This window comes from Acomys minous, assembly GCF_964271855.1.
Source record: "Acomys minous genome assembly, chromosome: 14".
NCBI classification, from domain to species: Eukaryota; Metazoa; Chordata; class Mammalia; order Rodentia; family Muridae; genus Acomys; species Acomys minous.
The window spans coordinates 16,306,839-16,330,751 of NC_140496.1; the positions used below are offsets into that span (position 1 = coordinate 16,306,839).

Consider the following 23,913-nt stretch of genomic DNA (forward strand, 5'->3'; position numbering starts at 1 on the left):
TCAAAGGCGTGGGCCACCACACCTGGATTTAACTTTTTATTTTAAAAAATACAGTTATATTTTCTCTCAATTTTACTTTTTTGTTATTGTTGTGTTGTTTTGTTTTTGTTTGTTCCTTTGTTTTTGTTTTTTTGTTGTTGTTTTTTGTTTTTTGTTTTTTGTTTTTTCGAGACAGGGTCTCTCTGTGTTAGCCATGGCTGTCCCGGACACGCTTTGTAGACCAGGCTGGCCTCGAACTCACAGCAATCCGCCTGCCTCTGCCTCCTGAGTGCTGGTATTAAAGGCGTGTGCCACCCGCCTGGCTTTGTTTTTGTTTTTTGTTTTGTTTTGTTTTTTGTTTTTATCCCTGGCTGGCTTGGAGCTGGCTGGCCTGGAACTTAGAGATCCTCCTGTCTTTGCCTAGTGCCACTACTGCCCAACCCATTTATTTATTTATTTATTTATTTATTTTGGACCTCTTTATTTTGACTCTATGTGTATGGGGATGTTTTGCCTGCCTATGTGTCTATGGACCATGTGTATGCTGTGCCTACAAAGGCTGTTGGATCCCTGTGACTGGAGTTACAGATGCTGTGAGCTGCCAAGTGGGTGCTGAGAAGCCTATTCAATGGAAGAGCAGCCATTCTCTCCAGCTCTTTAGTCACATGTTTAATAACATTTATTTATTTATTTATTTGTGTGTGTGCAGATGAGCACCGTTACGTGTGTATGGAGGTCAGAGGACAACCTTTCCAGAATTAAGATGTATTATTTATGGGGCCAGGAGAGATGACCCAGGGGTTAAAGGCACTGAGTGCTCTTACAGAGGACCCAGAGGAAGGAGAATTGAAGGCCAACCCAGGCTATTTAGTAAAACCCTACTTCAAAACAGAGAAAATTGTGCCTTTATGTTGAAACACTGATGTTACTAAGTATTCACCGAAGTAACCAGCAAATGCTAACTTTAGCAAATGCTAACAATACGAACGCTTATACCTAACAAAGTACATCAGAATGAGCACATAGTAAATTACCTTCCATCTTTTGAACATCCGGGGAAACTGTGTCCTGTTGTCTGTCTTTCCTGTTATGGGCGTAGTGGAAGAGACACAACTTTGAAAGCAAAAGTACCTGGTCGCAGGACTGTGGCCTCATTATGAGAATGGCTTTACTTTAAGTAGGAAGCACATTGGGGTTTTTGTATCGAGACTGTATCCCAGGCTGGCCTCAAAGTCACAATGTAGCTAAAGACGACCTTGGACTTCTGATCCTCCTGACTTTACCTCACTAGTTGCTAGTGCTACAGTTTAAACCGTGCCTGGTTTAATGAAGTGCTGGGGATGAACTCAGGGCTGGATGAACTCCTGCATGGTAGGCTAGCCCTCTACCAACCAAGCTACCTTCCACCACTCGCGCGTTGAGCGTTGACAGATGTCTTGTGTGGAGATGTTTACCATGTCAACTTCTATGAACATCTGGTTTTGTACAATTGTTGGCATTGACTTTGGTGAGCGGGATATTACTGTTGTTTTCTTTTTCTTTTCTTTTTTTTGTTTTTGTTGTTGTTGTTGTTCTGTTTTGGGACATGCAAGCACCCCAAATAAAATGAATCTAATACAGGAACCGCCTCCCGCTAGCCCCACCCCTACTACAGGCTGCGTGCTTGCTATTGGTTCTTCTGCCCGCCGTCGGTTGCCGTGGAGACTCGGCGCTGCGGCCCTGCGCTCATGGCGCTGTACCAGCTCTTCTCCCACCCCGTGGAGCGAGGCTACCGCGCGGGCCTCTGCTCTAAGGCCGCGCTCTTCCTGCTGCTGACCACCGCGCTCACCTACATCCCCCCGCTTCTGGTAGCCTTTCGGAGCCACGGTGAGCCTGCCCCGGCCTGCAGGGCCACCCGGCTCGGCGCGGCCCGCTCGCCTGACCTAGCTCCCCAACCCGCCTTGTCTCCCGCAGGCTTTTGGCTGAAGCGGAGCAGCTACGAGGAGCAGCCGAACGTGCGCTTCCAGCACCAGGTGCTGCTCGTGGCCCTACTGGGGCCCGAGCCCGGAGACTTCCTCGCCTGGAGCACGTTCCCCACTTTCAATCGGCTGCAGGGGGTTCACCTACGCGTCCCGCTCGTGTCGGTGCGTGGTTCCCGCCGGGGTCCTGGAGGATCCCAGCTTGGATCATTTTGAGGGGGGTGGGAAGTCTCGTATATCCCAGCCTGGCCTTAAACTACATAGCCAGAGTCGGCCTTCAGCATCTGATCCTCCGGCTTCCACCTTCCCAGTGCTAGGAAGTTCAGTTTTGCAATGCCGTGCTCGGGTTTATGGGGAGCTGGGACTCAAACCCAGGCCTTTATGCTCCCATGCGAGCACTTTACCACTGAACCACATTCTCAGCCCCACAGCTTGGGTCTCAAGGAGCCACGGGGACTGGGAACACAGTCTCTGGCCTGTGCATGTTTAACTTTCTAGATGATAAGTGTATTTTACTCAGCTTCTCCAGGTATCCCCAGAAAGTCAGTGACGCAGTCCATGTGTTTTTCCGCAAGGGTCCAGAAGCCAGAGCCTTTCTCTGGTGCTAGTCACTCCTGAATGGAAAGGTAGCTGTGAAACCCGCTTTAGGGTTTTAAAGGCCGAGTTCTGTAAAGCCCAGGATGTCGCTGAATATGAGCGACAGAAAGTGCATGCCTTTTTCTGTAGACTTGACGAGGGGTAGGGGCGGGGGCAAGCGCTGATTGGTTGAGTTCGCCGCTCGTGCTCTGGCCAAGCCACGCCTGTCTGGACTAGGCTCCGCACACTTTACTCCACAGTGCAGCTGTCCCCTGTGAAACCGAAACATTTTACTGTCTGCAGTTTAGTGTTTACTTTCGCATAAGTCAAATGCTTCCTTACAGCCACCCCTTTCCGTTCATATTCTGAAAATACTTTCCTTTAAATGTATGGAACATCTGGCTTTCCTACTTTCAAGGCTGATCGTTAGCCTAGAAGGCAAACTTGTGTGGCTGATGGGGAGGGGAAAAAAAATCAGACTTCCTCCCCAACAGCTAAATAAGAACTTTAAAATAGTAACGTCTTGTTGGTCGTGTGACTAACTATACACAAGATCTAATTCAGAGTACTCTGCCCTTTAATTTTTCCCTTATGTATATATTTCTAATCGCGAACCCGTGTGCTCATTATGAAATATTAAAGAGGTGCAGGTTTATACATAATGTCAGAAAAGTAAAGGTTCGTTGTGGTTGGCCTATATTTGTACTCGTTATCCAACCTTACTAGTTTTAAGGTCTGTAGCTTCTTTAATGACCTGGGCAGAGTGATGACAATTTTGTTTCTAAGCTACAGGTGTCATCCAGGCTGGGGCAGGAGGATGGGCACCTTCCATGAGCAGCACAGCAAGCTCTAGTCACATGACCAAGACTTTGATATTTTAAAGTTCCTATTTAGCTCTTGGGGGGAAGTCTGATTCCCCTTACCTCCCATTCCATCAGCTACACAGGCTGGCCTTCTAGGCCAAAAAAGAAGGAGGAGGAGGAGGAGGAGGAGGAGGAGGAGGAGGAGGAGGAGGCATTGGCATATGAAGTCAGAGGACAACTTGGAGGGGTCAGTTCTCCTTCCCTCATGCCAGGGATCCTGCTTGGATTTCCAGGGTTAGCTGCAAGTGTCTTTACCTGCCAATCTATCTCACTACCAGTCGTTGATTTTATATATATATATATATGGTTCATTTTTTTCCACTATTAGGATTAATATTTTAAAACAGCTATTTATTTATTAATTTATTATTTATACAGTATTCTGCCCGCATGTGTGCCTGCAGGCCAGAGGAGGGCACCATATCTCACTATAAATGGTTGTGAGCCACCATGTGGTTGCTGGGAATTGAACTCAGGACCTCGGGAAGAACAGACAGTGCACTTAACCTCCGAGCCATTGCTCCAGCCCTAGGATTAATATTTTAATAAACAAAAAAAAAAACCTGACTAAATCTTATAGCTTTTAAATTCTTTTTGAGATGGGTTATTGCTATGTTGCCTGCTCAAGCTGACTTTGGCTGAAGCAATAGACACGTTCCAGCCCCCTAAGAATCTGGGACTACAGTCCAGTTCCACCTGCCTAGGAGGCTTAAGTCAGGTACCTTTGAATACCAGTAGAAGCTTTTTTGTTTGTTTGTTTGTTTGTTTGTTTTGTTTTGTTTTTTCAAGACAGGGTTTCTTTGTGTAGCCTTGGCTATCTGGACTCACTTTGTAAACCAGGCTAGCCTGGAACTCACAGAGATCCGCCTGCCTCTGCCTCTCAAGTTTGTACCACCACCGCCCAGCTTCAAATAAAGTGGTTGTTAACAGGAAGGAGCTGAAACAGGAGAAAAGGCACGGAAGGAAATGCAGTCAGCATTGTGAACAGGATTTGCTCTGTCTGGTTACCACACTGAATGCTGACTGAGCAAAATATGCATCTAGCACAACTGAAGGCAGGAGACGGGGCTGTGTGTATGGTAGGGGTTGCTGGGAAGAGAGGATCTCAGGCTCCAGGTTCCCTTACAGAATGTCAGCAGAGAATACTCAAAAGAGAAATGGAGATGCAGCAAATGTTACTTAAACACACAAAGAACATTTGTGAGCACAGTCACCAGGTAACTGAGGCAAAAATTTTTGCTTTGGAAGTCATGTGTTTTCTTTGTAAAACCATCACTGGACTTCTTCTTCTTCTTTGAGACAGGGTTTCTCTGTGTAGCCTAAGCTGTCCTGGACTTGCTTTGTAGACCAGGCTGGCCTCGAACTCACAGAGATCCGCCTGCCTCTGCCTCCCGAGTGCTGGGATTAAAGGCGTGTGCCACCACGCCCAGCTAGCTGATAGCTGTGAGTTCAAAGGCCAGCCTGGTCTACAAAGCGAGTCCAGGATGGCCAAGATAACATAGAGAAACCCTGTCTCTAAAAACCAAAAAATAAATAAATAAAGGTGTGCGCCATCACTCCCAACGTGTGTTTTCTTTCCAAAAGTGAAAACAAATGATTTTCAGGCTGTAAGAGTAGCTCACTGGAGAATGTGTGAAGCCTGGATTCAATCCAAATTTTTTTTTTCTAACTTTAGACAAAATTAATCCTAGTTTTACTTTAAGATTTGTTTGTTTGGGCTAGAGAGATGGCTCAGAGGCTAAGAGCACTGGCTGCTCTTCCAAAGGTCCTGAGCTTAATTCCCAGCAACCACATAGTGGCTCATAACATCTAATATGAGATCTGGTGCCCTCTTCTGGTGTGCAAGTATACATGCAGACAGAACACAGTATACATAAATAAGTAAATAAATAAATCTTAAAAAAAAAAAAAAAAGAGTTTGGTCGGTTGGTTGGCTGTTTGGGTGCTATTTGTCTTTGAGACAGGGTCTCACTCCATAGTCTAGACCAAACTTTACCTCACTACGTAAGCCCGGGCTGGCCTCAAACCGGCATCCTTTGTTTCCACCTCACAAGTATTGAGTTTGCAGGCAAGTGCCACATCGTGCCTGGAAAATTGTGTTCATGTCTTGACTTTTTGGTGGAAGGGTTTTTTTCCCCCTATACATTTCCATTGTTCTCTCATATACTTCTGGACATTTGAGTCTAAAAAGTAGTAGAAAGTTCAGTGGCCTCCAAAGCAAGAATAAGCCTTAGGCTTCATCCTGTCGTTCCTTTTACTTACTCACTCGCTACTGACTGGTCAGTGACTTAGTTAGTGTCTTATCTCTGAAAACAGAAGCCTCGCCCTTGAGAGCACTGCTTATCGTCTTCTGCTTCTGCTATGTGGTTCCAGTTTCAAATTTAAGAAACCAAAAAGGGCAGGGACTCTCTTTGATGCCTGCTGGATAGATGTGCTATGTTTTGATATGTTTGCAACGGCAGGGCTCTACCCTAAGGCTTTAATGTGCTAGGCAAGCTCTTTTATTTTTTTCCTTTGAGACAGAGTATCTCAGTGTAACTGCCCTGGCTGTCCTGAAACTTGATTTGTAGACCAAGCTGGCCTGGAAACTCACAGAGATCCTCCTGCCTCTGCTTCTTGAGTGCTGGAGTGCACCACCAACCACCCCAGGTAGCCTTGAACTTCTAATCCTGCCTCTACCTCCTGTGTGCCAGGAATACAAGCATTCACCACACTTGGTTTATACGGTGCTAAGGATGGAACCCAGGGCTTCATGCATGCTTGGCAAATATTCTACCAACTATGCGTCTTTTATCATTTTTTTAAAGAGTAGGTTTTATGGTATGGGAATTATATCTCCAATATTCATAAAAGCAGACAGATAATAGCCTAGTGGTGTGATACAAGCGAAGGTAGTAAAATTCCCTGTTGACTTACTATGCCTTATCTACTTAGCCCTAACTATTTGTACACAGAGTGAGTACTTTATAGTCAGATAGCGTATTTCAAGTCCTTTCTGTAGTATTTTGCCTACAATAAACAGTAAATGTTAGCTACTAATTCTGAAAACTATGTAACTTGGTTTATTCTCACAGAAAGCCTGTGAGGTAGAGATCGTGTTGCCATTTTAGTTATGAAGAAGTAGAGCCAGAGAAGGTGTCGTTTGCTCCCGATTTCATGTGGACACTGCCCAGCTGGGCACAGTAGTGCATAGCTGTACTGTCTGCTACTCACAAGACTAAGTCAGGAGGCTCCCAAGTTCACAAGCAAGTCTGGATATCAGTACATAACATGACAGGATAAAAAACAAAAAAACCAAGGCACATTTTATCTTATTTGCTTAATCGTATTCAGTGAAACACTTTATTTTAGCTTCACCATGTCTGGGAAAGTGTTCAAGTAACCAAAGAGGCCTTTGTGTTTAGGCCAAGGTTTGACCAACACTGGGAGGTGGCTGTGTAGTTGCTAATTTTGGAAAATGCTCCAAAGTCTCAGACAGCATTGGTTCTGCTCTAGTCAGCTCACCCAGGGCGGTATCTCTAACATCCCTATGGGGTTTTTTTTTTTTTTTTTTTTTTTTTTTGGTTTTTTGAGACAGGGTTTCTCTGTGTAGCTTTGGCTGTCCTGGACTTGTTTGTAGACCAGGCTGGCCTCAAACTCACAGCGATCCACCTGCCTCTGCCTCCCAAATGCTGGGATTACATGTGTGTGCCGCTATGCCCAGCTGTTTTGTTATTGTTTTAATGATTTAAAGTCTAGTTTTTTATTATTGTGATCCGAGAAGAGAAACCAAGTGGCCTTCTCCTCAGTGGCACAGCTCTGTAAAGATACAGGATTGGAGGCTAGAGATGGAGGTCAGAGTCTGAGTAGAGAGGCCGTGGGTCTCTGTGTTAGCCTTGGCCGTCCTGGACTTTTTAGACCAGGCTGGCCTTGAACTCACAGTGATCCGCATGCCTCTGCCTCCCTGAGTGCTGGGATTAAAGGCATGTGCCACCACGCCCAGCTCTCCTTGCCCATCTGTGTGCAGACATCCACAGAGCCAACGAGGACTTGCAACGTGATTGCAAGTCCAGAGTATCTAAAGAACTCTCTAGTTCTAGGCCACCTGAGACTTCATAGCAAAGCCGTGTCTAACAGAGATGCAAAGGGGTGGATGGCGAGGGTCTGTAATACCAGCATGGAGCATACAGAGGCAGCACTCAGGAGAAGAGGCATCCAGTCTCCTGCAGCTGGAGTTACCAATGCTGGTGAGCCACCCAGTGGGTCCTGGGGACTGACCCTGAGTCTTCTGCACTAGCAGCTAGTGCTCTTAACCACTGAGCTATCATTCTAATGACAAGTTAAAAAAAACAAAAACAAAAACAAAGAAAGCCAGGCAGTGGTGGCTCACCCATGTAGTCCCAGCACTCGGGAGGCAGAGGCAAGCAGCTCTCTGTGAGTTTAAGGCCAGTCTGGTCTGCAGAGCAGTCCAGGACAGCCAAAGTTACACAGAGAAACCCTGACTCAATAAATAAATAAATAAGCTGAACCACTGAGCTGGCTTAGCAGACAAAGTGCTTGCCACCAGGCCTGACAACCTGAGTTCTTTTTTTTCTTTTTTGGTTTTTCGAGACAGGGTCTCTCTGTGTAGCCTTGGCCATCCTGGACTCACTTTGTAGACCAGGCTGGCCTTGAACACACAGTGATCCGCCTACCTCTGCCTCCCGAGTGCTGGGATTAAAGGCGTGCGCCACCACGCCCAGCTGACAACCTGAGTTTCATCTCCAGACGCCACATGGTAGGAGAGAACCAGCTCCTGTAGGCTATCCTCTGCCCTCTACTCATGTGCCACCCCACACACAAATAGATAAATGGATTTTGCTTGGGTTGGGTTGGGTTGGGTTTTGTTGTTGTTGTTTATTTTGTTTTTCTGATATAGGGTTTCTCTGTGTATCCTTGGCTGTCCTAGACTCACTTTGTAGACCAGGTTGGCCTCAAACTCACAGAGATCTGCATGCCCTGGAATTAAAAACGTGTGCCACCACACCAGGCCCCAATAAATGTAATTTTTTAAGTTCCAAATTATATATAATAAAAAGAAAGTGGTGTGATTTATTAATTTTCTTAACTAAATACCAATCAGATTTTAGGAACTGAGCTAGAATTTGTGTTCAGGCACTAGCTCTCTGAATGTCTGCTTTTTTTGTTTTTGTTTTAATTGTATTTAGTTTAAATGTGTAGGCATTTTACTTGCATGAATGTTTGTACATCTTGTGTGTGCAGTGACTTCAGAAACCAATGATGGTTATGAGCTACCATGTGGGTGCTGGGAATTGAACTCAGGTCTTCTGGAAGAGCAGCCAGTGCTCTTAACAGCTGAGCCATCTCTCCAGTCCCCCATTTAATGACTACTTCTGTTGCTATCACTATGTCAATGTTGGGGTTTGAGCATGGTATATCCTCCTTAGGGTCATGTTTGAACACTTAGTCACCACTTGGTGGCGCTGTTTGGGAAGGTTGTGGAACATTTGAAGGTGAAATCTTGCTGAATGAGGAAGTATGTCATTGGCAGCTAGCTTTGACTTATCCGTATACAAGAAGCCTCACTTCCTCAGTCCTCCTCACTGTCCAGGTGCCCTGCTGTCACACAGACCCTCGGTTATCCTGGATCACCCTGCATCTATACCCCAGAGCTTATACTGGGAGCGTGCCAGCAAGTTAGATCATCCCAAATACTTCCATAAAAATTGCTGTTAATTTCCACCCTCTCCATCCTTCTATTTTAGCCTGCTTCATTTTTGTTTATGTCACCTTGACAGTAGCCTGGTGCTGGTGCTTTGGGTGTTTGTATGTTTTGGGTGTTGTTGTTGTTGTTTGAGACAGGGTTTCTCTGTGTAGCCTTGGCTGTCCTGGACTTGCTTTGTAGACTAGGCTGGCCTTGAACTCACAGCGATCCACCTGCCTCTGCATCCCCAGTGCTGAGATTAAAGGCGTGTGCCACCATGCCCGGTTTGGTGTTTTTGTTTTGTTTTTGGTATTCTTCCCAGTAGAATGCTGCCTTTGTACAAAGTGGTGTTTCCTGCCCAGCATTTTTGGTTTATGTATGTTTGTCTGGTAAAGGGTACATCCTTGTTTGAGGTTATTTATGTACGTATTTAGTTAGTTTTAGGATTTGTGGTAGTATTTTTGTTATTGTTGTTGCTTTGTTTTTTTTTTTTAAAGACAAATCTTGCTATATAGCTCCTACTTACCTGGAACTCACTATGTAGACCAGGCTAGCCTCAAACTCTGCCCAAATAATATGTACATTATTATTATTATTATTAGTAGTAGTAGTAGTAGTATGCCCCATTATTATTGTTAAGAGCAATTATTATTATTATTTATTTTATTACTTTAAGATGTCTGGTATTTTGAGCTGGGCGTGGTGGCGCACGCCTTTAATCCCAGCACTTGGGAGGCAGAGGCAGGCGGATCGCTGTGAGTTCAAGGCCAGCCTGGTCTACAAAGGGAGTCCAGGACAGCCAAGGCTACACAGAGAAACCCTGCCTCAAAAAAAAACAAAAACAAAAACAAAACAAAGATGTCTAGTATTTTGGTTTGTCTGTATGTGATGTGTGTGTGTGTGTGTTTGTGTGTTTGTACACCTTTGTAGATACTCTCACATGAGTATAAGTAACTGTGGGGGCCAGAGGGCATTGAACTCCCTGGACCTAGAGTTACAGATGATTGTGAGGCACCCAGTATGAGTGCTGGGAACCAAACTCTGGCCTCTGAAAGGGCATCAAGTGCTGTTAACCAATGAAGGAGATCCCCACCTCCTGTGAGACCGAACCAGGAACAAAATACCTTGTAAGTTAAGAGTTCTGTTTGCTGTTAAGACAGTTAAGAATAAGTTCCTGTGCGGGTTAAGGTTCCTGTTTGTAGTTAGAGATGTTACTTTCTGTCCCCTGTTAAGTCCTTGCAAGTTAAGATTTCTATGTGTAATTAAGAATAAGTTCCTTTCCGGGTGGTTGTGGGGGCGGCGCACACCTTTAATCCCAGCACTTGGGAGGCAGAGGCAGGCAGATCGCTGTGAGTTCGAGGCCAGCCTGGTCTACAAAGTGAGTCCAGGATGGCCAAGGCTACACAGAGAAACTCTGTCTCAAAAAAAAAAAAAAAAACCTGGCCCCCACAGGCCCATAGAGAGTGGGTGCTGAGAGTAAAGGTGTGCACCTCCACTCCTGGCTCGTTTTTCTTACACTGCATAACAGCCAACTCCTTTGCCCCTGTTACATTTTGTCTCTCACATAAAAGGGACCTCAAGAACCTAACAGGGGGCCCAGGCATTGTGGCACACACCTGTAATCCCAGCACTTGGGAGGCAGAGGCAAGTGGATCTCTGAGTTCGAGGACAACCAGGACTACAAGAGAAACCCTGTCTCGAAAAACAAAACAAAAAGAAGAAGGAGAAGGAGAAGAAGAAGCTCACAGAGGCTGCTCTCTAAAATTCCAACTTAGAGAGAAGCAGCTGGCCTGGCTAGTACCCCCGAATACAGCTTGCTTTAATCAAATAGACGTGGACTTGCTTTTCTTCTTCATCTGGCCTAGCTGAGGAAAACCCTAAGCTGCTGACCCTTCCTTCTCCTTCCAGGGGCTGGGATCACAGGTGTATACTACCATGACCCACTCCTATTTTTATTTTTTTGAGACAGAGTTTCACTCTGTAGTCTGAGTAGGGCAGCACTCCACGTAGCCCAGGCTGGCCTCAAATTTGTAGTGATCCTTCTGCCTCAGCCTCCCAAGTGTCCAGATTATGGTGTACACCACCATACTTGGCTATTCTTTGTTTATTTGCTTTATTTTGTTTTGTTATCTTTTTTTTTTCTTTTTCTTTTTCCAAGTCTGGGCAGTTTAGTACTAAAAAAGAAATTGAAGTTAGGAACACCTAATCTCGACTTGAAACACAATAAAACACCCAATTGTTTGTTTGTCTGGTTTTTTGAGACAGGGTTTCTCTGTGTATAGCCTTGGCATAAATAGATAAACGGGCTTTTGTTGTGTTTTGGGGTTTTGTTTTGTTTTGTTTGAGACAGGGTTTCTCTGCGTAATAAGAGCCCTGGCTGTTGTCTATCCTGGAACTCGCTTTGTAGACCAGGCTGGCCTCGAACTCACAGCAATCCCCCTGCCTCTGCCTCCCAAGTTTTGGAATTAAAAGCATGCACCACCACTGCCTGGCAAAATACCCAATCTTAAATCTTGTTAGACTGTTCACTAGCTGTGCCTCTGGCAAATCCCGACTTCCTGTGCGTAGCTCTTCTCATCAGTACAGTGTGGCTAGCACTCGATCGATCTGTCTGAGGCTTGGCACGTACTGTAAAGATGAAGTGAAATGAGTTCCTCGCCTTGCCACGCCCCCTGCATCCTCCCAGCATCCTCCTGGCCCCTTTCTTTTTGTAAGCAGAGAAGCCTGGTCTTGATTTTCTTGTCCAGCCCTCAGGTCCAGATTAAAAATGGCCCCCACAGGCCCATAGAGAGTGGCATTATTAGGATGTATGGCCTTGTTGGAGTGGGTGTCTCCTTGTTGGAAAAAGTGTGTCACTGAGGGGATAGGCTTTGATGTCTCAGATGCTTAAGGAAGGCCTAGTGTCTCATCCTCTTCTTGCTGCCTGTGCCACCCCTCCAGCACCATGTCTGCCTGTGTGCGGCCATGCTTCCCGCCGTGGTGATGATGGACTAAGCAACTGAAGTGCAGTGGTCGTGGCATCTCTGCACACACAGCACTCGAACACTGACTACGAGGACAGCAGCCTTCCTTCTAGCAAGAGACGCTAACACAGGAGACCGCTCCCCACCCCATTCATGCTAATGCATAAGTGCCCCGGTGACTCTTATCAGCCGCCCTGAGAGCAGAGTTCCCTCCCCCCCCCAGGAAGCTGATAAACTAGGACAAGGAGAGCGGTAGCCAGTGGAGAAGGGACGGTAGCTGACAACTAGCCTAAGAAAAGGACATTGTTGTCTTGAAGGAAAGAAATCAGGCTCTGAAAGCAGCTATCTTGAGGCCAACCTTGCTCATTTGAGAGACAAAAGTTCTTCCTCAAAGATTAGTATTAGTAGGCAAGATAAATGAGCCGAGGGGAAATGCTTCGAGGATGAGTTTAGCATTGGGTATAGATGTGTGTCAAGAACTGCTGGCAGAGTTGGGCGTGGTGGCGCACACCTTTAATCCCAGCACTCCAGAGGCAGAGGATCGCTCTGAGTTCAAGGCCAGCCTGGTCTACAAAGTGAATCCAGGACACTCAAGGCTACACAGAGAAACCCTGTCTCGGGGTGGTGGGGGAGGGGGAAGAACTGCTGGCAGAGCCGGGCGTCCCTTCTTCTGGCCACTGTCAGGTCACTGTGACACAGATGAAACCGGGGGGACCAGTTAACGACTTATTTTTAATTGCCCACATATGATCAATGGCTGTGACTTTTCTTTCTGTCTTTCTTTCTTTCTTTCAAGACATGGTTTCTCTGTGTAGTCTAGACTCTGTAGCCCAGGCTGGCCTGGAACTCACAGAGATTCACCTGCCTCTGCCTCCCTGACTGCTGGGATTAAAGGCTGGGATGTCCGGCTGGGCTGTGACTTCTTATGCCCTCCTCTGATTTTTGTCAAATATTTGTGGTTTTGGTATCTTACTGATCTGACTTAGCTTCCTTTTTTATTTTATTGATTGATGCTAAAGATACATACCCAAGGTTAAAAGCCTTGACGTGAATAATGAGGTGGCTAGTCCCAGCTTAGGATCTGAAGCAAAGGCACTTGTGGTTTAAGGATGTACAGAGAGGGGCCCTAGAGATGGGGCAGTGGTTAAGAGCACCGGCTGTTTTTGCAAAGGACCCATGAGCCTGCTTACAACCATCTGTAACAACGCTTTCAGGGCATCTTCCAGAAGTGCCCTTCTGACCTCTGTGTGTACCAGGCATGCACTTAGGCACAGACATAAGTGCATGCAAACATTCATACAAGTAAAAATGAATGTTTTTGGTTTTGGTTTTTGGTTTTTTTGAGACAGGGTTTCTCTGTGTTAGCCTTGGCTGTCCTGGACTCACTTTGTAGACCAGGCTGGCCTCAAACTCACAGCGATCCACCTGCCTCTGCCTCCCGAGTGCTAAAAATGAATCTTAAAGGAATGTACAAATAGAGCTTGGTGGATTTCTGTAGGGTGTGCTTAGAATTAGATTTTGTTTTTCCATCTAAACAAACTGACTTAGGTAGGGACGGCACTATCATACAGTGGCAAAGCACTAGTCAATCCCTAGCACACGAAAGAAAGAATGAAAGGAGTGAGAGGAAAAAGACATTTCTCTCTGGGGATCGGAGACATGGCCCAATACTGCGCGTGCAGGGGACCCTAGTTAAGTTACAGCAGCTTCAGCAGGCAGCTCACCATCACCCTTACCTCTAGGGGATCCAACAGTATCTTCTGGTTTGCAAAGGCACAGACATGTGCCAATGAATATTCACAGACATACACATAAATAAATAGCATTTTTTGGTTTGTTCTGTTTTTATGTTTTTTGTTTGTTTGTTTGTTTGTTTGCTTTTGTTTTTTGAGGCAGGGTTTCTCTATGTAGCCCAGGCTGTCCTGGAACTCAACCTATACACCAGGCTGGCCTCAAACTCAGATCTGCCGGTCTCTGCTTTCCAAGTGCTGGAATTGAAGGTGTGCGTCACCCCGCTCAACTATAACAGTTCTTTAAAAACGTAAACCTCTTTCTTTGGCCTCTGTAGAGCAGGGAAGAAGACAGGAACCAGGACGGGAAGATGGATGTGCTACATTTTAAACTTGAACTTCCCCTGCAATCCACAGAGCACGTCTTCGGCGTGCAGCTCATGCTGACCTTCTCCTACCAACTGCACGTGAGTCCGTCCTCTCCGAGCCCTGTCCTCTTCCTCCTTCTCTCTAGGGAGAGCTGCACTGCAGACAGCTCTTTTATGGACTGTTGTTGGGGAGCTGACATAGACAAATTGAATAGTTTTCATTGGGTTTTTTTGTTTTTTTGTTTTTGGTTTTTCGAGACAGGGTTTCTCTGTGTAGCCTTGGCTGTCCTAGACTCACTTTGTAGACCAGGCTGGCCTCGAACTCACAGCAATCCGCCTGCCTCTGCCTCCCAAGTGCTGGTATTAAAGGCGTGTGCCACCACCGCACAGCTCTTTTTTTTTTTTGGTTTTTGAGACAGGGTCTATCTGTGTATCCTTGGCTGTCCTGACCTCACTTTGTAGACCAGGCTGGCCTCGAACTCACAGCGATCCGCCTGCCTCTGCCTCCCAAGTGCTGGGATTAAAGGCGTGTACCACCACGCCCGGCCGGTTTTTGTTTTGTTTTGTTTTGTTTTGTTTTAAGTTTTTCAAGACAGGGTTTTTCTCTGTGTAGCCCTGGCTGTCCTAGAATCACTCTGTAGACCAGGCTGGCCTGGAACTCATAGAGATCCACCTGCTTCTGCCTCCTGAGTGCTGGGATTAAAGGTGGTGGCATCACCACCACCAGGCTTTCGTCTGGGGGAATATTAAATGATTTGATTAGCTAGTAATAGGCCAGAGGGTTCTGGGCAGAACGGTTCCTGAGTGGCACAGCACAGGCATGCCAGGCCTGTCAGCCTTGGCTGCAGACAGGTGACTCGTGCACCCCCCCAGGCTCTTCAGAGCTGACAATGGCGTCTCCCTTCCTAATGATTTCAGCGGATGTCGACGTTCGTGATGCAGAGCATGGCGTTTCTCCAGTCCTCCTTTGCCGTTCCCGGGTCACAGTTATATATAAATGGCGACCTGAGGCTGCAGCAGAAGCAGCCACTGAGCTACCGCGGCCTCGACGTCAGATACAATGTAAGGCGCGCCTTCCTTCCCCCGCATGTCACATCCTTTGAAGGAAGAGAAATTTAAGCTTAGAAAGAGCATTTCAATCGTTTTATGTTTGTCTGGGTGTATAGGTGTGCACCATAGGCGTGCATGCATGTATAGATGTGCACTATAGGCGTGCATGCATGTATAGATGTGCACCATAGACATGCAGCATGGGACCCAAGCCCAGGTCCTATAAACCATCTCTCCAGTCCCATCATGAATTCTCTCTAAATGCAGAAAAGGCGTGGTTAAAAGCATTAGCTGTTCTTCAGAGGACCCGAGTTTGGTTTCCAGCACCCAGGTAGCAGCTCACAACTGCTTGTAGTGCCACTGCCGCCGGCTCCGACACCCTCTTCTGTCCTCTTCAGGCACTGTACACATATGGTGCACAGAAAGGCATGCAGGCAAAACACACACACACACACAAATAGTAATTTTTTTGTAGATGTGAAACAGATATATACCTTGGTTGATACCCTGAAAGAAAGGGGAAACATTCTTACTGACGAACTAAATTGTCTGTTGCTTTTATTCTGTTAGTATTTGTTGTTGTTTGTTTGTTTGTTTTCGAGGCAGGGTTTGTTTGTTTGTTTTTCTTTTTAGGGGGGTTTGGTTTTTGATTTTTCAAGACAGGATTTCTCTATGTACTTCTGTCTGTCTTAGAATCACTGTGTAGACCAGGCTGGCCTCGAACTCAAGAAAATCTGCCTGCTTCTGCCTCCAAACTACTGGGGTTAAAGGCACGCGCCACCACACCTGGCACAAGACAGGGTTTCTTTAAGTAGCTTTGCCTGTCCTAGACCTAGCTCTGTAGACCTGGCCAGTCTCAAACTCACAGAGACCCACCTGCCTCTGCCTCCTGCGTGCCAGGATTAAAGATGTGCACCACCACCTGGCCGTGTGTTTATTGTTTGCTGGGACCAAACACCTGACAAAACACCTGTATTTTGCTCACATTTTCGGAGGTTTTAGTCTGTCCTGGTGGGAGAGAGGGGAGTAAAGAACTTATCCAGTAGCCAGCAGGAAACAAAGTGGAGCACACTAGGGCCAGAGCACGGGGCAACCCAAAAGGACACATTTCCAGTGCTTTGCTTCCCTCAGCCAAGCCCCCACCTTTGGCAGCTCCACTCCCCAAAACCCACCCAACATCTTTTCCCATCTTGAATCCATCAATGGGTTAAACCATCAGCTGTAGGCCCTCAAGTCCTAAACTTCTGTGGAGATGCCCTGTACCCAGAAGTGTGATCTACCACTTCTCCTGAGTGCAAGCCAAGCCATATGACACTCAAGACCAACTGTCACATCTTCCAAATGAGCCCGTAAAATGTCCATGTAAATACATTTTTTAAAATACTGGACTCCATTTATTGAACAGGTGACATATGCCAGCCCAGAGTGAAAAAGTTTACAGGTGGGTGTGGTGGCATGCCCGCACTGGCAGCTCCTGCTTGGGAGACCGAGGTGGGAAGATCATTTGAGGCCAGAGATTAAAAACTCGTCTGGGTAACTGAGCAACACCCCACCGCAAACAGAAATAAGAAGAAGGCTTGCTTGTATGTTATGTTTTCTAATCACCACTGTGACTTCCTGAGACACCTGCTGGCTCAGCCCCCAGTATTGTTTATTCACAAGTCCAATGGCCAAGGCACACGCCAACTGGGCCAGGGCTGGAGGGAACATACAGCCACAAGGTTAGAATAACCTGTTTTCCTATACAAAACCCAACATGGGCACAGGGGGGGAAATCCAGCCGTCTCTCAGCTCCGCGGCCTCTTATCCTTCCCTCGGCCCCTTTGCTCCATTCGGCCACACAATGCATGGGCCCTTCTGCTGGTCTATGAACCCACAAAGCAGTTCCTGACATAGTCTCTCTCCCTCTGTCTGTCTGTCTGTCTGTCTGTCTCTCTCTCTCTCTCTCTCTCTCTCTCTCTCTCTCTCTCTCTGTGTGTGTGTGTGTGAGAGAGAGAGAGAGAGAGAGAGATGAAGTCAGTGATAGGTGAACATTGGCCCTTATTTCTATCACTATAAAAGGTAAAATTGACAGAACTAGAAAGATGGTTGGTTCCCAGAATCGACGTCAGGTTGCTTACAACCACCTGCAGCTCTACCTCCCCCGCAGGAAGATCCAGTGCCTCCAGCCTCCGTGGGCACCTGTCTCACATGTACACGTTTACCCCCACCCTCCAAGACACATACACATTTATTTATTTTAAATCATTTATTTTTCTTTTATGTACATTGGTGTTTTGCCTGCATGCATGTCTATGTGAGGGTGCCATATCCCATAGAACTGGAGTTTCAGACAGTTGTGAGCTGCCATGTGGGTGCTGGGGTTTTGACCCTGGGCCCTCTGGAAGAGCAGTCAGCGCTTGTAACCTCTGAGCCATCTCTCCAGAGCCCCCCACCCCCACCCCCACCCGTGTTTATAAATAATAAAAAATAAGACTCTAAAAGTTGATGACTGAAACAGAGATAGGTCACAAGAATGAGAGTATGGTCTCTGGGCTGGGGGGGGGGCTCCAGGATTGAGCCTGGGGGAGCAGCTGGGTGGGACAGGAGTGGGGTGCTCACAGCTTGTCCTCCTGCCTTGCCCCAGGTATCTGTGATCAATGGGACCAGTCCTTTTGCCCATGACTACGACCTCACTCACATTGTTGCTGCCTACGAAGAAAGGAACGGTGAGTGACCTGTAGAGGCCGCTGGTGTCCCCTCCCCGCTCACGGACTCCCCAGGTCATGGGGTCCATGAAAACAAGCAACTGGAATGCTTTTCACGATTAAAATCACAATCTCAGTAGAGGCACCAGGATGGGAAGTAGATGGGCTTATCAGAACTTGTCCTCTGTGTCCTGCCTTCAAAGTCACTGCCTTTCCCACCTGCCACCTCTCCCATAGCAATCACTTGCCTTATGTATCTCATCCCCGCCTTGCCTGGATTCCTCTTATTAATGCATATTTAAGCCTGGCTGAGTTATCCCTCCAAGTACACCTATAAAAGGAGACAGTGAAAACTTGCTGTCCTCACTTTGCAGAGAGCTATGGATGATGTGTGTCAGGCAGTCTGCATTTGTAGCCTGGTAGGTGAAGAGCCCCCACCCCAGTGCAGTTCTCGCCTCGGATGGTGTTTCGTCCTAGAGGAGTGTACCCATGCGCCACTCAGCACGCCAGGCTGCTTGGCGGTCTGACATTTCCCCCAAAGGCATCAAAAGTGTCCCTGGCAGTAAGACATTATGGAGAACCCGCACAGGCAGGTCACAGCCGGGAGGCTTGCGACTCCAGTATCTCTTCCTAATTCCATGCAGTACAGTAGCAGCAATAGTCAGTCTAGCAATAGAATTCCTAAAAATAAATCTGACAACCACTGGCCTAAAAATCAACTTTTCTTCTTTATTTTGTTCACTCTTTGTCCATATATAAACAGTTTCGTATAATTTTTCTTCTTAGGGGATGGGGGCTAGAGCTCTTGCCTAGTATGCACAGTAGCCCGGGTTCAAGGGTTCGGTCACCAGCACCACATAATAAAGCCATAAAGCATGGTAGCCCCAGCCCTCAGGAGGTGGAGACAGGAGGATCAGAAATTCAAGGTCATCCTTGTTAACATAGCAAGTTGGGGGGCGGCTGAGTTATGTGAGAATCTGTTTTAAAAGGAAGGAAGGGAGGAAGGAAGGAAGGGAGGGAGGAAAGAAGGGAGGAAGGAAGGAAGGGAGGGAGGAAAGAAGGGAGGGAGGGAGGAAAGAAGGGAGGGAGGAAGGACGGAAGGAAGGAAAAAAGAAAGGAGCCAATGAGATGGCTCAGTGGGTAGGAGCATTTTCCATGAAGCTTAATGACCCAAGTTCTGTCCCTGCAACTTACACGGTGGATGGAGGGAGAGAGCTGGTAACATATACACACACATTAAATAAATAAATGTATTTAAGGGAGCCAGGGCAGGTGAAATGAATCAGCAGTTAAGAATGCTTTCTAGGAGATGGAGAGATGGCTCAGAGGTTAAGAGCACTGGTTGTTCTTCTAAAGGTCCTGAGTTCAATTCCCAGCAACCACATGGTGGCTCACAACCATCTATAATGAGATCTGGTGCTCTCTTCTGCACTGCAGGCACACATGCAGGCAGAATACTGAATAAGTAATAAATAATTTAAAAACATTTAAATTAATAGAGATGAGATATGATAGATACTGATTTTCATTCAGAATTTTAGACTCACCAAGATAGGAAAGATGTTTCTTCAAGTTTGCCAAATACAAATAGCCAAATCACAATGAGTGTACCATTTATATAATTCTTGATTGTTTTGTAGTTTTTCCTGCTATGTGTAGTTTATTTTATATGTAATAATATAAATCTGTATGTAAGCTGGGCATGGTGGCACACACCTTTAATTCCAGCACTCAGGAGGCAGAGGCAGGTGGATCACTGTGAGTTTGAAGCCAGCCTGGTCTTCAAAGCAAGTCCAGGACAGTCAAGGCTACACAGAGAAACTCTGTCTCAATAAATAAATAATATAATATAATATAATATAATATAATATAATATAATATAATATAATTTTTAAAAGAAAGAACAAACAAAGCTTAAGAAAAAAAAGTGTTTTCTACTCTTAGAGATTACTGGGTTTCCCAGCAATTAGTTAGGCTGCTCAAAATTGCCTGTAACACCAACTCCAGGGGACCCAACACATCTGTCCTCTACAGACACCCTCACACACAAGTACACACGCACACAATTAAATCTTAGAAACTGAAAAGCACTTTGAGATCCAAATTATTTTTATTTAGGTATGTAATAAAGTTATTTCTCCCACACTGCTACCCCATTTTAATCACCATTTTTTCCCCTAGAAACATAGTATTTCTTCAAGTACATCTTCAGCAGTGGTAAACCACATAGATCCTTTGTGGATTTGTTTGTTTGTTTGTTTGTTTTTCCAGACAGGTTTTCTCTGTATAGCCCTGGCTGTCCTGGACTCACTTTGTAGGCCAGGCTGGCCTCCAACTCACAGCAATCCACCTGCCTCTGCCTCTTGAATGCTAGGATTAAAGGCGGGCACCACCACACCAGGCATAGCAGAAGTATTTTGACACGTATTTTAAATAACTTTGTGTAAACAACTTTGCACATTCAATTGCTCTTTTCGTTTCTTTAAATTCTAAAATGCAGACTATCCCCCCTGTGTTCAAAGACAACTTATAGCTCTTCGTTTTGGATTAATGATTAATGTTTGTGTTGCAGTCACCACTGTCCTGAGTGACCCCAACCCAATCTGGCTGGTGGGCAGGGCTGCCGAAGCTCCTTTTGTAATCAATGCCGTCATCCGGTACCCTGTGGAGGTCATTTCATATCCTTTCTGCAGGCGGCTCTGCGGTGGCTCCTTTCTTCTCTGCCAAGAGGGTTTCCCTAGCTGCTACAAGTGGAAACAGCTGTGGGACTCACCAGATAGGAAATTGCTGGGGCTCCGTAGCCCCACACAAATGTCTGCTATTCCTACAGGAAAGAAAATTTCATTTCCTGTTCCTATTTCTTTCTAAGCAATTCTGAGTCAGAAGTATCCACATTTATATCTTAATAATCTCTGGCATCAGTTTTATCTGAAGAGTATTGAAATATTCTATTTCTCCTCTGACTTGAACATTGGGATAACTGTTTCTTCATGTTGCTGTTGCCTCCTTAACATGTTGTACTTACCAGCCAGGATTCTGGGAGATGATAAAGTTTGCCTGGATCCAGTACGTCAGCATCCTGCTCATCTTCCTCTGGGTGTTTGAGAGAATCAAAACCTTCGTGTTTCAGAACCAAGTAGTAACCTCCATCCCTGTAGCCGTGCCCCAGGGAGAGATGGTTAAAGAGCATTTATCCTGAGGAAATGTCAGCGGGAGTCTCTGAGGGACCACGGCTACCTCATTCCTGTCTTCTGAGAACTGTCGTTTCACCACATTTCTGCAAAGAGTCTTCTGGACACTTTCAGGCCTGCATGTGTTCAAGACAGGGTCTCTCTGTGTAGCCTTGGCTGTCCTGGACTCGCTTCGTAGACCACGCTGGCCTCGAACTCACAGAGATCCACCCGCCTCCTCCTCCCGAGTACTAGGATTAAAGGCGTGCGCCACCACCGCCTGGCTCACTGCACAAATCCTATGCCTTCGAAGCACTAAGGAACTCTGCAAGGGCGAGTCTGTGGACCGGTCACGGGATTACTGGAGGCTATGGTTTTTGTTCTGTTTCTGGTTTTGCTTTGGCCTTGAATTTTAGGAGAAAATTGCATCTTTGGAAGAGTCCCACCTATGGTCAAGCAAGGACTTTAGCTCTTTTGAACTGGGATGCCCGTGCACTCCTCCCCATCATAAGCTACTCTTTAGCCTCTTCCGGGCTCTCACGTGAAGTCTGCAAGTCCCTAGTACTTTCTACTCCTAGGGTCTACACCGTGCCCATTTGGAACTTTGACTTCCAGACCTGAAGCCTTTAACTGGAGGACTGAAGGGGGCAGGGCAAGACCTAAGCACAAGAAACATGTGCATGCTGGCGGGTAACTTAAGGGCAGGAGGACCAGCCACCTGCCCTCAGGCTAATAGATGGAGGTCTGTCATCGGCCCAGCTGAACAGCCCTCTGTGCCCGCCCTGCTGTGGCTGGCTGGCTGCCCTGCTTCTTGCCCTCTGTCTGTGCCCCTGGGACGGGCGACTGGAGTCAGAAGTGCTGTTTCATTCGGTCTGCACTCCCCCCTCCCCAACACCAGTGGAGGAGGCTGGGCTCCTAACAACAGGTTCTTTCTCTCTGGCCCTTACCCAGCAGCCTGGCCACTTGCCACTCCTCCTCGCTGATGGCCTTCCCCCTTTCTGCAAGGATACTGGTGACACAGGGGTTTGTTGTTGGTGTTGGCTTCCATCGCCTGACAACCACAGGGTTTATTCGGAGGCTGAGCTGGAAACTCGGCTGCTTGCAGTTCCCTTGACTGAGGAAAAGGGTACTGACCAGAGAGGCAGCTTTGGGGAGGGCGTGGGGAGCAGAGAGTGTGGAAGAACATGGCTGTGGCCAGACAAGCTTCTCTTTCACATGGCCTCATTCTTGTCCTGAGCAATTGTGCCATCTTAGAGACCAGGTGGCTCTGTTTGTGAACCCACCATGCCTAGCCCGGGAAGGAATTACCCACGCCTGCAGCCCATACCTCAAGTCTAACCACAAATTCACTCCTCACAGCATGGTTCTGTGCACTTTGGAGAGAGACTTAGCCCTGATCTCCAGAGTACCTTCCTGTCAGCCTGAGCAAAGTAAGAATTTGGGAAAACAAACCTATTTTGACAAATTCAAGCAGAAAATTTCCCTAGTATCTCTGACTTAAAATATAGAGCTGTTTATATGCCTCAGTGTTTTTCCCGAAGATTTAAAGTAAAAAAAAAAGGGGGGGGTGGGGAGCAGGCATGGTGGCACTCGCCTGTAATCCCAGCACTCGGGGAGGCAGAGGCAGGTGGATCTCTGTGAGTTCTAGGCCAGCCTGGTCTGCAAAGTGAGGCCAGGACAGCCAAGGCTACACAGAGAAACCCTGTATGGAGACGAAAAAAACAAAACAAGTAAATAAATGGGAACTGGTCTCAGGTTTCAATTTCGAAAAGGTTATGAGCAGGTTAGTGGCGCAGTAGCCTGGAGCCCTGGGTCCATCGCCAGCAACGTATAAACCCTTCATGGTGGCACAAGCTTGCAACCCCAGCACTCTGGAGGTGGAGGCAGAAGGCTCAGAAATTCAAGATCATCCCTAGTTAGAGCCCAGCCTTGGATACTTGAGGCCCCATCTCGATAAAATAAAATAAAGAAATAGGGAAGGGAGGCTGATCAGAATATGTTGTATGGAAAAGAAAGATAACATACATACAGGAAGTTAGCCCCCAAAAGGGCTACTTTGCATTATATTAAACTATTCTGTGCAAAATTTGTATAGAGAACTCAATGGTGTTTTTATAGCTTTCTAATTAAAATATTCAGAAAGAAAGTTTCCTGCGGTTTCTGAAAGGTAGGGGCCTTGGGTGGGGGAAGGCTGGGAGGGCAGAGGGGTCCACAGGGTTCTGAGTGAGGCTCTTCCTCAGCCCTGCCCTGCCCTGCCAGCACGCTGCCTAAAGATCCTGGAGCTTTTGTTAGGTCTCTGGCAGAAGTCCCTCCGCCAACCTAATGGAGGTAAAAGAGGGTTTTTTCCTTGGGATCCACACAGGCTGGAAAATTACAACCGCGTTCGTGTGAGTATCAGGTTATTTCTGGGCCTACATCACACAGAACAGTAGGAGGAAAAACTGTGGAAAATATACAGGATTGACGCTGAGCTATACTCCAAAGAGCCAGGGTTTGCGCTAACTGCTCATTGGGGGGTGGGGGTGGGGGTCAGGGAAAGGGTCTCTGATTTTGTCACATGGTTCAGTTTCTATTTGAGTGAAGTGAGTGAGGTCTGGCTTAAGAAAGCTTCCTCTCTCGCCACTTTTTGTTCATTTTCTTTTCTTTTTTCTCTTCCCATCTACTTTTTCTTTGGGGGGGGAGGTTCAAGACAGGGTTTCTCTGTGTGTAACCCTGGCTGTCCTGTACTCACTCTGTAGACCAGGCTGGCCTCGAACTCATAGAGATCTGCCTGCCAGTGCCTCCCAAGTGCTGGGATTAAAGGCGTGCGCCTTTAGTTTCCTGGCTCTGACTACACGTTTAAAGAAAGTAACAGCCGTCTAAACCCTTTACCCAGAAGTTAATGGC

The 23,913-nt window shown here is 46.7% G+C and overlaps 1 protein-coding gene across 2 annotated transcripts; it reads left to right on the forward strand.

The window, feature by feature from the left end:
* Positions 1-1,647: 1,647 nt before the first annotated feature.
* Positions 1,648-23,113, forward strand: TMEM231 (transmembrane protein 231). 2 transcript variants are annotated; one of them, XM_084756692.1, is made up of 7 exons: positions 1,651-1,845; positions 1,933-2,102; positions 14,091-14,219; positions 15,039-15,182; positions 17,797-17,878; positions 20,430-20,534; positions 20,878-23,113. In XM_084756692.1, the coding sequence occupies exons 1-7, from the start codon at positions 1,707-1,709 to the stop codon at positions 21,054-21,056; spliced, it is 948 nt and encodes a 315-aa protein (XP_084612818.1). In that variant the 5' UTR covers positions 1,651-1,706; the 3' UTR covers positions 21,057-23,113. The 2 variants fall into 2 exon arrangements, with proteins under 2 accessions (XP_084612817.1, XP_084612818.1); XM_084756691.1 differs by lacking the exon at positions 20,878-23,113 and having other exon boundaries at positions 1,648-1,845; positions 20,430-20,861.
* Positions 23,114-23,913: the final 800 nt, after the last annotated feature.

Coding starts and splice junctions, on each gene's coding strand:
- TMEM231 (XM_084756691.1), top strand. CDS start 1,707: ATGGCGCTGTACCAGCTCTTCTCCCACCCCGTGGAGCGAGGCTACCGC. Junction 1,846..1,932: donor GGTAGCCTTTCGGAGCCACG/GTGAGCCTGCCC, acceptor TGTCTCCCGCAG/GCTTTTGGCTGAAGCGGAGC. Junction 15,183..17,796: donor GCCTCGACGTCAGATACAAT/GTAAGGCGCGCC, acceptor GCCTTGCCCCAG/GTATCTGTGATCAATGGGAC.